At 37.8% G+C, this 12599-nt stretch overlaps 1 protein-coding gene across 4 annotated transcripts in view; it reads left to right on the top strand.

Moving 5' to 3' along the window:
• Window positions 1-12599, top strand: part of LOC129775840 (solute carrier family 66 member 2) — a 91518-nt gene that overhangs the window by 54912 nt on the left and 24007 nt on the right. For 3 of the 4 annotated variants that reach the window (XM_055780982.1, XM_055780981.1, XM_055780983.1), the window contains one exon: window positions 11419-11661. The exons of the other annotated variant lie outside the window; for it this stretch is intronic. In XM_055780982.1, coding sequence (XP_055636957.1) covers window positions 11419-11661 — 243 coding nt within the window. The remainder of the gene's footprint in view (window positions 1-11418; window positions 11662-12599) is intronic. 4 annotated transcript variants of the gene reach the window in all.

Below are 12599 nucleotides of genomic sequence, written 5' to 3'. Positions count from 1 at the left end.
ATTTATTCAATGAATGGCTATGTGCAAAAAAAAAACCAATTAACACGTTGAGTGCCACGGTTTTATAGCGACTTTATGGAATTTTTTAAACGTATTAGGGCCATCGTTTCTTATTGTAGTCGAAGGTATTTGTGTTCGAAAAAGGAATGTTTATAAGCTTATATGCTTATATTAGTTACCTTAACATATAATAGTTACACCGTCAGTCACCGGTGGCTGACGCATCCTGAGCGAAAACTCGATGTCAATCACCGGTGACTGACATGGCACTCAACGTGTTAACATGTTATCACTTTTTAACAGATTTTTCTCTGTCCAAAATGGACAAGATAATTATTTTTAAATTAATTTAAAGACTTGTTTGAATCCATCATGATCTATCATTTATGGGATTCAATAAAAAGGATAGTTTTTTTTGTAGGTTAAAATTAAATTTCATGTATTTCATGTTCATGTTTCATGTTTTAAACTAGACTGTTATTAGATCGGAAGTTATCATCAATATTTATTCATGTGGTACCTCTATTTTACCCATGCTTATGGAAGAAAAAAAAAGATATGCAATGATTTTTAGCATGCATTTTTGAGTTTATGTGGTCCACAGCCGCGTGCTTTTGAAAAACTCAAACATAATTTGACTTATATTCATAAATTTGTTCCAAAATTTAGATAAAGATCTGCCATGTATTATTTAAGAATCCTAAGGAAGAATGTCGCGGGTGAGAATTAATCTTGTGACCTTTAGCTCGAGATTTACGGACAACGCCAGATCGTTCCCTATTAGTCCTACTAGTTTCATTTGAGTATTCTTCTGGATTCAACGGATTATTGCGTAGCATTTGATGGGTTTTAAAAATTTGAGCAACAATTCCTCAATTTTTACGATTCAGGGTGATCCAATCCACCAAGGGTTGCAATTTGTCCCTTTTCATGCGTAGATACTTTTCCATTCATCGTTTTGCAGACTTCTCTTTCAAGAAACAATAGGATTATGGAACAGTTACTTGGCCCTATATAGGATAGACACTGCAAAAAGCGAAAACGAATCGTGAGTTTGCACACACAAAACACATGAAAATCCGTAAATTACATTATTGTCATCAATACACTTATACCCAGTCATAGATTGAAATGATTTTTGTCTGATCGGAAACGACTGAATCGAATGATTTACAGTTTCCGTAAATAAACAAACCAAAAAGGAGAAATCTTACGAAATAGATGGCAATTCAACTTGCCTCATAGGAATTGGACAGAGAGCGTTCTAAAATACATATGCTCTATCAAAAAAAAAAAAAACGCTGAAATAAATATGAATTTAAAAATAAATCAAATAAATAATAAGTATTATAAATGAGTACGGTTAATTTTTTCAGCTCAATTTTCCAACTCACACTATCCAGTAAGCAACATAAATTGAAAAGGAAACGAATTGGTTTTTTTACACACACATAGATTATTATTGGACAAAACAACTTAACCCATTATCTGTACGTATTTATTCCTTGGCTTGTCCAATCCGGGAGGACTGCGGACCGATCTTTATGGTGGTTTGAGAATTCGTTTGTGCAGATTTTGCCAAATGTAGACATTTCAGAAAATTCGTTTGTTTTGCACTGCCGGACCCATTTTCCATGGCTTATTAGCCAACGAAAGGGATTTGAGTGAACTTCCCATGAAAAATATTGCCCTGCACTCCCAAAGTTAATTTTTGAGCGAAACATCGACAAAATTGATTAGGTCTGGTTTTTGAGGAATTGATAACAAAGAGACCGTAGCTGTTCATATCGTTCATATTGAAAAGATGAGAGTTTTACATAATTTTATGAACCTTTCTTTTCCTTGAGCCTGAGAATAGATTAAGGTGTCTTATGCACTGGATTGTCAGGGTTTTTAACATGTCGGTCGCACTGGACTGACAATGAGCTTATTGTTAGGAGAGCGAAGGGTTATACAGTACAGTTACGTTACGTTTACGTTTAACGGTTTTAAAGGTAACGGATTTCCACTTATTGAAAACAAATTGATGTCTGCTTCATCAACTATATTTTTAATAGTGCTTTCATAAATATATGTCGGCGAAAAGTTCAAAGCATGCTGAAAAATTGCGGCCGTCAAAGTGTTAATGTCGGCTGCTTTTTGTTATTTACTTTGTTTGAGGTTTGCCATTTCACAATTTGTAGCAAATTTTGACGCGATCATCTTAATTTTTTTTAAACTTGCTGCATATGATGGAACATACCCAAAAATTGTGATGTTTTACAAAATTTTTGGAAAGTTCATGAATTATTTAGGAAAAGTAACATTTTAAATGTACTGTTAAAAAATCTTACTCAAAAAGTGAATTTAATTTTATTAATAGAAAAATTAATATTAGAAAATTTTATAACTCAAAACACCGCCCTACGATTTGTTTGTGAAATTTTATTGAAATGTCCAAAGTCTGACGCGTAGTGGTACCGTGGTAAACTCACCAAAATGTTAATATTATAATTTTTTTTTTATTTTTGAAATTTCAATACTTTGTGGAATCGTGAAATAAGTAACATAAAAAAATAGAATCTACATGGGATTCAACATGAAAAACTATATATATCGTTTTGGCAGAAAGTTGGCAGAAAAAAAATTCATCTTCGATAGAAAAAATGCTTTATCGTGTGCTGAAGGAGAAATTAGAGAGTTTTAAAATTTTTGTATGTGTTCGAGTAGACCTCTCTTTCTTTCACACTGAACGTCAGCTTACATTTGTACAAAAAAAAGTCGAAACGATGGCCAAGCAAGGATCGAACCAAAGCCGGTTAGAATGCAAGACTGTTTTACACGGCTACGCTATCTGCGTAACCACTGGTGCTGTTGTACAAATTAGTGAGAATATTACACCACATTATAAAAGGAAGTTGAATCTTAAAAGCACACATGGAAAGTGTTTTCTAAGAGTAAAAAGAAAAGCCTGAAAGTAAATCTTTTCGGACGTGGGCCGTGTAGGTAGCAAAGTATGAGGAAATGATTAATTATCGTAATGTGTCTCCTGTTTCGCTTTCTCATATTGCTTTTATATCGCTATGGCTTTTATATTATACAAATGCTGTACTAGTATGGGAGGGTAGCACATTTTTTGTTATTTTTAAGCTCATGAAATAATGTCGGAATAAATCGGGATGTCAAAACATGTGCTAAAAATTAATTTTTGGGAGTAGGACCAACCGTTTCTGAGATATAACCAGTTCCTTATAACCAAACATCATATTTTAATCAGACATCTGGATTTTGAGTTACGATTTTTTGAAATAAAGATCAATGATTTTGAATACGTTTTTTTAAAAAGCTGTCGTAATTTCAATTGATCATAAGATAATGAAAATTGTGATTTTGTGAATTGTGACGGCTCATTTGGCGTGGAGTTCCGCACGACACTTAAAGCCGTCAAGCTTTGCTAAATTTAAACATTACTCAAATAAAAATAAATTTATTTATGGCGATATCTTGAAATTTTACTGTCTTCAATATGAAATCGACTTCCGTGCAGGTTCCCTGGAAAGTGTATTTAATATGATAATTTATTGACGTTCCAACAATTTTGTCGCCATATTTCAATCAGCTGGATTTAGATTTTTTTAAAAGACAAAAATTTTGAATATACATAATCGTATGAAAAATGAGTCTCATGCAAATTTGTCAATTGATGATGAAAATTCTAATTTTGGGTTGTTACCATCTAATGTACAGAATAAAAGAATAAAAAATATAAATGGGAGGTTGTGTACAGGACACGCGAACGCATTGTTGAAGTAGCACTAGGATATTATTTTATTTAATTCGCGTGTTTATCACTTCGGATATTATTAACTTTATAGTAGAAAGTTTCGGCTACCCAGAAAAGGGCCGATGGTTTGTGCGGTATTTTAGACTTTGCTGGAGATGGTTTATCCATGATTCATTTGTGCTCTCGTGAGACTGTATAAGCTGGCCAAATATCGCAATTTGTTCCGTTATGCCGATGCACGGACTGCACTTAGTTTGCATCGCGAACGTCCTTCTTCTTGTTTGAATTATACAGGTATCTGAAAAACGACCAATTAGTAGATTCAAATCAAGTCACCGTTCGCTGTTAGGATGATGTTACATAAAAGTATTTATATTAAAATTTGCATGCACTGTTTTTCGCAATATAAGCAATATAATATCAATATGAGCGAGCGAGACGAGAGACACATTGCAAATAAGCACGCAATTAAACTTTACGCATACTTTGTCACCGTGGCCGGAATAAATCGCCGCAGTAACCAACTGCAACAGAAATAAACACTTAGGGAAAGTGTAGTAGGCTAGAAATAATGTTGCGCGGAAAAAACATCATGTGTACAAATGCCTCACATTTCTATTATAAATTTATTCTCTCGTTTTCGTTTTTCGACATTTATTCTGAGTTCAATGTAATGTAGACGTAGTCCCATTTATCGAGGATGAAGAATCGAGGCGGCCCAAGCCGCCAAGATGACGTGATGTTGCATAAAGCTGTTTTTACTCTTAGAAACACTTTCCAACTTCATTTTATAATGTGATATAATATTGTCAAGTATTTTTGCAACAGCACCAGTAGCTATGTGTATAGCGTGATCGTGTAAAACAGCCTTGCATTCCAGCCGGCCCTGGTTCTATCCCCGTTGGCATAGTTTGGACATTTTTCTGGGTACAACTGCCATTCAGTTTAGGAGAATGAAATCTCTGCTCCCATACACACAAACAGTTTAAAGCTTCCGAATAAGGTGCTTTTTTGTGTTCATTTCATCCTTCAGCACACCAAACAGCATTTGTTTCTGCCGGAGATGAAATGTTTTCAGCCAACGCTAGTTTGTGTGCATCCATTATTAATCATACTGGCTGTAGTATAAAGATGCAATCGAAACAGTTTTTATGTCAATGGTATGAACGTGATTTGATGCAATAATCACGATGTTTACCATGCGTGTATCCGCTATCAGCGGACAGCAATCTGTATTAAATGTGGCGTCTCTTGATTATGGTTGCTATGGAACGATTCCACGCCCAATCAGCCGAAAGATATTATCCTAAGACCATTTTTAATTACGATTGATTTTTTAATCGGGTAATTCAAATCATTGATGTTTTTTTTTTCAAAAAATCGTGACTCGAAATTCAAATAAAAACATGGTGTTTGTCAAAGTTGTTTGGAAATTAATGAAATATTTGGGAAAATGGCTTCTTAAATACACTGTTGAAAAATCTTACACAAAAATTGCATTAAATATTGAGAACTTTTATATCTCAAAACATCGGACATTACTTATGATATATATTTTGAAACCAACTATTGAGCAATTGAAAAATGGTAACCATTATCCAAGTGAAAATCTCGCGTTGTAATAGGTTGATTGGCGCATTCAATCTGTGCTTTCTCAGTCGTGCTGTCTCAAACGAGCAAATAGCGGCGAGCAAAAAAGGGCATAAATAAAAATTCCCATAACTTTTTTTTTTAGTTTCGCTCTAGACAGCGAGCAGCAAAGAGAAATAGAAGCTGATAGTTAAATTGAGAATGTGAAAATTGTTTTTTATTTCTTTGGGGTTGTGCAAATCGTTCGCGTAGCTCAGTGGATGCAATCAGTGCAATTGCACTCTATGGAAACAAAAATATCAGACTGTGCCATATTTTATAAAAAAAAAAGAATTTTCAATTAAATTTCCCTTTTTTTTGCCTCGAAAAAATATTAATTTTTTAATTTTTCTAAATAAATAAGCTTACTTAGAACATAGAACTCATAGAATAGATGTTTATAAAATTTCAGCACAATTGATAGAATCTTTTTAAATTATCGAACATGCAAACTGAAAAATGTAGTTTTGAGAAAAACTCAATTTAAAATTTGGGAAAATAAATTCAATTTAAGGTAACTTATGGGTGAAGGTGGAAGGAAGTCACAATTGGCTACCACAATGGCGTTCATTTCTTTCACGTTTTCACTTTCACGTTGGAGAGCCTTAATCTTTTTCTTCGTTGGCCGAGGCATTTTGATTGAATGTAATACTTTTCCGTTTACTATTTGGCAGCATAGGCAGTCTTGGCAGTGTTTCGAGCTCTGCAATACAATTTGCTTAACCAATGTTAAAGTTGCTAAAACTAACATTATAGACTCACTAAACAAAAAAATAATAATTGTGTTCATATCAACACAATTTTATTTTATTGATTTCTATGACTGTTCGGGCGCAGGCGCGACCCGTCAAATTATTTGCACAATTATCACTCGCTGGAAAACTTAAACTCTTCAAGGGTAGTTCTTAAATGAACTGCTCGTGATAATTGTGACTCAAGAATTCAACGTTATTAGGACGAACGAATGGTGTCTCGATTAATAATAAAAAGTATTTTATTTTTGGTAGCTGCACCGTCGGAGAGATGCAACTGTACCCCCTTTGCTGTTCTTCTTCTGCTGCTGCTGCTGCTGCTGTGGTTATTATTGCTGCTGCTTACTGCTCGGTGGTCGACGTCAAACTGCACTCTGCACGATGATTTCGGAATATTGCTTGGTGGTGGAATGGAAACTGAACGTGGAACGCATCGTGCTCGCCACTTTTATAGCGGATTGCATTGTTGCGCATATTCGGTGGGCGTGGTTTAGGTTGCTGAATATTTGTTCGGCACTCGGAGCGTCGGGCGCGAACATTCTCCCCCGGTTGGAAATTATTTTTCAATTTGCAAATATGGTTGTTGATTTTCTTTGTCTTCGATTGGTAAAGGTGCAAGCTTGCTGGTCGTCAGGAAGGTTCCTTGAAGTTGTCATCGGTCACTCAAAATCGTTGTAGGATAGCCGCTGGTCCAGAAGTCCAAGTGTATCGTCGTGAAGTTGTTCTTGCTGCAGAATTCTGAAGTTCTGTGATGAAAGTCGGATTACACGAACGATGAATTGGTTTCAAAACTGTATGATGTGGATGTTTTCTGGACGGATATTCTTCTTCGTTGATTTCTCGACAATGATTCAAATTTTTGTATTTATCGATGACTGGTTTGTATGGCGTTTTTGGATTTTCCCCTTTCGGCTGTCGTTTTTCCAAGAACAGGAAACGTTTCGGAGCAAGTGCGCTGGAGTTTCTCATCTGAGTTTCATCACGTTGATAAATTTGATGAAAATGGTTTCGAATTTTTTTACCTTCTAATAACACAGGCTCGGTAATATTCACTGCAACATTAGCACATACTGGATTCGGCAAATCTTCGGTATTTTTGTACGATCCAGCAATGACCCATCCAAATTTGGTCTCGTGTAGTGTAGGCAAGTTATCTGCTAACTGCAGTTGAGCTCTTTGAAGGATTTGGAAAAATAATTCTACCCCGATAATCATATCTACCTCATGCGGACGGTGGAATTCTGGATCAGCTAGTACAATTCCGGACGGGATATTCCAAGGTTCTACGTTCACTCTGGTGATGGGAATTATGCCAGTGATCTTCTCCGTTATTAAGCAATTAATATCGGCTGTAAAATTGCTGCATCTGGATTTGATATGTACGCCAACTTGATGACGAACATTTGACCTTGATCCTCCTATTCCGATTACTGGTACATTTGCAGGGTGTCTTTGTAAACCTAGTTTCTTAACCATCGATTCTGTCAAAAAATTCACTTGGGAACCTGAATCGAGTAATGCACGAACCTGATACGTTTGACCATTTCTACCCGTTACGTTCACCATGGCTGTCATTAGGAACACTTGGTTACTTGTCTGCTGGATTGCACTAGAGCATACGGATCGTTCCATAGCGATTGGGTTATAATTAACGTCACTTGGTTCCTTCCTGGATTGGCTTGGATTTTCTTCGATCTGAGTTTGTTGCACATGGAGCAATGTGTGGTGACGTCTTGCACAAATTCCACATGTTTTGGACGATTGACACGACGATACACGATTAAAGGCAATTAAAGCACAAGTTGGCTCCCCTCACCTTGAATTGTCGCTGTTCTATGCTCAAACTAAGGAACGATGGACACTTGTAGTTTTGATGTTCTTCAATACAAATTTCACATAATACATTTGAGGTTGTTGCAGCATGTGATATACTCAATGGATGATTGGGTGCCTTCATTGAAAATTTGAGGTTGTTATTGTTTGGATTCATTACTTTTGTTGGATTCGCTGACTCGCATCTCTCTAAAACTTGACAATGATCTTTCAGGTATCTGATGGTTTCTTCCAGGTCGGGTAACTCTCCATGCTTTAATGTTTTCTCATAATGTTTACGTGTTTCAGTATCGAGACATCTAGTCAATAAATAGTTTATAATTAGGCTGGAGGTTGCGTCTATGGGTTGATTCATAAATTTCAATCCCTCCACGTGTCGGGCACAGATTTCTAATAAATTTCTCAATTCCTTATAGCCTTCTCTTGACATCACCTTCATAGATAATAATCCATTGATGTGGGTGTCGATGATGACCCTGGGATTCTCAAAACGCTCTACCAGAAGCGACCAGGCTTGTTCATAATTATTATCGTTTATCATTTTCGCACTTACAATGCCTGCTGCTTCATTCACTAAGGCGTTGTTTAAGTAATGCAGCTTGGTCGCGTCGGAGTCTCCACATCTCCCAATGATATCCGTGAAGAGCGCCTTAAACTTGGGTCATCCTTCGTAACTTCCATCAAAAGTCGGTATCGGCGCCTTCAAAGGTTGTTGTTGCACAATGATTTGGGGCATTGCCTGGTTCACACCGGCAACCGCCATTTGGGTTGGAGTGGTTTGAGCTTGGAAAAATTCCATCAATTCGTTGATTTTTACGATAGCATCTGTATGAATAAAATCGAATTCATCGAGCTACTGGTCTTCTTCTTCTATTTTCCCAAAGGCGATTTGCGAGATAATCTCATTGTGTTTGCACACAAATTCCGAATAGTGCAACTCCAACTTTTTTGAATATGCCTTTATTTGAGCCACGTTAATACGAGATGGATTTGTTAATGATTCGTCGAGCAGCTTCACGATGGCGGTAACGCGCATCTTTATTTGTCCGCGCTGATAAACGAGTTGTTTAATTTGCTCCATGGCTTCACTTCTTGTCATTACTTTTGATTTCGGGGAATGTTCAATTGGCATCACACACGCGAACAAACTTAATCGGTGAAACGTGCACTGTACTGCTACGAAAACTAAACCGGCGGCGACGACTGACGAATCACGGTTAGATTACCACACGCGGATCGATACGAAGTCAATAAAACACGCACTGGCATATACAGCCACGAACAACTGAACGGCGACCGCGACTGAATTTATCGTTAGTTAAATTCAAAACACTCAGATTCATAAAATGGAAAACACTTTTGTCACGTATAGATTACCCTTGTGATTTCCAATTATTTCTTTTCCACTCTAATCGCAAAATTAAAATCTCCTTGGGCGTTGGTCTGCGTCTCGTGGATAGCTGTACTCGCTGGTAATTTCGATGCTTGCTGGATTTTTATTCGCTGGTAAATAACTTCGAAGCTCACTGGTTGGCTGGACTGTTCCTCACAGGATGGAATCCGGTTCGAAGGACCATGTTCGGGCGCAGGCGCGACCCGTCAAATTATTTGCACAATTATCACTCGCTGGAAAACTTAAACTCTTCAAGGGTAGTTCTTAAATGAATTGCTCGTGATAATTGTGACTCAAGAATTCAACGTTATTAGGACGAACGAATGGTGTCTCGATTAATAATAAAAAGTATTTTATTTTTGGTAGCTGCACCGTCGGAGAGATGCAACTGTACCCCCTTTGCTGTTCTTCTTCTGCTGCTGCTGCTGCTGCTGTGGTTATTATTGCTGCTGCTTACTGCTCGGTGGTCGACGTCAAACTGCACTCTGTACGATGATTTCGGAATATTGCTTGGTGGTGGAATGGAAACTGAACGTGGAGCGCATCGTGCTCGCCACTTTTATAGCGGATTGCATTGTTGCGCATATTCGGTGGGCGTGGTTTAGGTTGCTGAATATTTGTTCGGCACTCGGAGCGTCGGGCGCGAACAATGACATAAACACTATGACTCAGGAATAACATTTTATTGAGTGATTTTTATAGCTGTTTCGATGATGTTGGTTGGCATCAGTGTCGAAAAAAACGATGCTTTCACCAATACAAACAAAACCATTGCCGAAAATTAAAAAATGAAAATTTAACTTTCGGAGCACTAGCTCGAGTTTTCCGACGTTTTTCACTATACAGTGCGACGGCAGATGCAAATTTAATATCTTGTGAGTAATCAATTAGAGTTTGGTTGATATTACTTGATGGGAAGTTTACGAAAACGATCATTTTCTTCAGACTGTTTCGCAAAATTATTGATTTTCGGGCGAGGGGTGAGGGAGCGAGATGAAAGAAATGAGCGCCATTGTGACAGCCATTTGTGGCTTCCTTCCACCTTCACCTTAAGAAGTTATACTTAGCGTGTATGACTTGACTTGAATTGACTTATATATATTTTTATCCCGGTCATTCTTGCTTCAATAACTTACATTTCAGTCTGCGAATTGTTCCTGTTAATGGTGTGTTATATTTGAAATCTAATAACGAAGAAAGAGGCCAAACAATTCATGTCATGTCTTGACCCGCCATATTCTTGCTTATTATTATGCAGTGTTACTCTAAAACCGAAACTTCGAGCTCTGGAATATTAGAGCTTGAAAAAGTGGTAATTTGTATGCGAATAAAACAATTAGATTCTACATATTTGTATGAACGACCTTGTGAACCAACCGTTTTAGAGATAAGAAATTTTAATAATACAATACTATTGATTATGGGTTCGCATTCCATCGTAATTACTTTATGTTGAAGCGACAAGTATCGAAGTGAAACTCTATGATCGAATTACAATAACACGAAATAATTTAATTCACTCAATACAAGGCGATTGTTCATCGGCAGCGATAGTCGTAAAGAAACAGTCATTTGTTATCTGTCCTGATCCTAAATATAGTTCGCTGCTGGTTTATTCTTCCTTTTGCAGCATTGCCAGTCGTTTTCGTTTGGTGGCCCTTCTCGAACTCGTCCGCTTCATCCCTTGGGGAGAAAGTACACCGGAAAATACTACTCGTTTACGGCGGAACTTTCTCTCCATTTCAATATCCGAGAATGACAGTGTTATCTCTCTTTTTGCCAGACTTGTTTTGTGTTATCAGCTTCCATCAAATCACGCGCTTCTTCCGTTCTTCCCACAAGTAGTGATGTACAGCAGACGAATTGTTCAGCAGCAATACCCGTAGCATCACTACAACAATGTTTAAAATCTCATACTTAACTCTGATGTACAGTTAATTGCACGCTCAGAATGAAAGTCCGTATCGCGTAGGAAGCGTTTAATAAGCAAAAAAGAAAAACAGAAGATAAAACTTTGCATCAATCCATATACATACCCCTTTCCACAGGAGATGAAACTCTGCTGGAGGCCCGAGGTTCTATTAATAGAGCCATCGATGAGCATCCCAAGTGTGATGGTGTAATCAATAGCAGAGCTGCTGCCCCAGGAGTGCTACCGGTATCGGCGACAGCGATCGAAGGAGCTGGTAAATTGGCCAACAGCACCATCATTGGGATTGGATCCACCCTGCCACCGGTGGCTGGCGCCCCGGGGTATCTTAAGAAGTCACGATCCCGGCACTACATTGTTGGTACGTGTTACGAGCCCTAGGATAAACTATCGTAGCTTCCGATCAACCACCCACTGCCATTAACTGTCAAGTATTCGTCCCTCATTTGTGTTGTATGCCAGCGGAACAGATTGAGTGATTCCGTTTTTTTCAGTCAAGTGCCATGTGCTCGTCGCCTGCAGTGCGAATATAAAACATCCCTCAAGCATCATCGATATGCCCACGATAACTCTCATTGTCCGTCCAACTAAAACTATGCGATACGTTCGTGTGCATGTGCAGCATTGTTCATCGATAAAGGCTTCCCTCTCCCATCTCGAGTATTCTATCCATATCTATTGATAAAACATACTTAGCGATGCAAAGTTGGATTGTTCTTGAGCCTGTAAAAGCGTGGAGCCACGCTTGGATCGTGCTAGGCTACTCGAAATATGAATATTTTGCTGCGTTGCAAGAGTTTCATTAAACCCGATAACAACAATATATAATGATTCACTATTATTAACCACTGTTACACGTTATTAGATTATTAAGTAAGTTTGTCACAATTTGGATCGACTAATCGACACCGCTTACTTTGTCCACAGCTATGCTGATATGTATTCAGTTACTTCCGTGAATCGTGAGGGTTGTGCGCTAATTGATGCTTCGCAAAAACAAAAACGCAGTCGATGTATGAGTAAACATTGCCCCACCCGAGGGGGATGCAAATCGGGAATGCGATGCATAAATAGAAACATAATATCACATTGTGTTGTGTTCTGTCTGTCAGTCGGTGTCTGTTATGGGCATGAGAAGAACCGGAAATCGGAAACGAGGTACAACAACAAAAATGCTTTTGGGTAAACTCTTGTTTCTGTCCACCACTTCCAATTATATATTCTAGTGACAGTGTTGTCTCCGGGCTTTTCTCCGCTCATCGCACACAGTGAGTAATCAAGGCGGCTCGTTGTGGCGAC

This window comes from Toxorhynchites rutilus, chromosome 3, assembly GCF_029784135.1.
Source record: "Toxorhynchites rutilus septentrionalis strain SRP chromosome 3, ASM2978413v1, whole genome shotgun sequence".
Lineage (NCBI taxonomy): Eukaryota > Metazoa > Arthropoda > Insecta > Diptera > Culicidae > Toxorhynchites > Toxorhynchites rutilus.
This window is presented reverse-complemented; position numbering and strand designations above follow the sequence as displayed.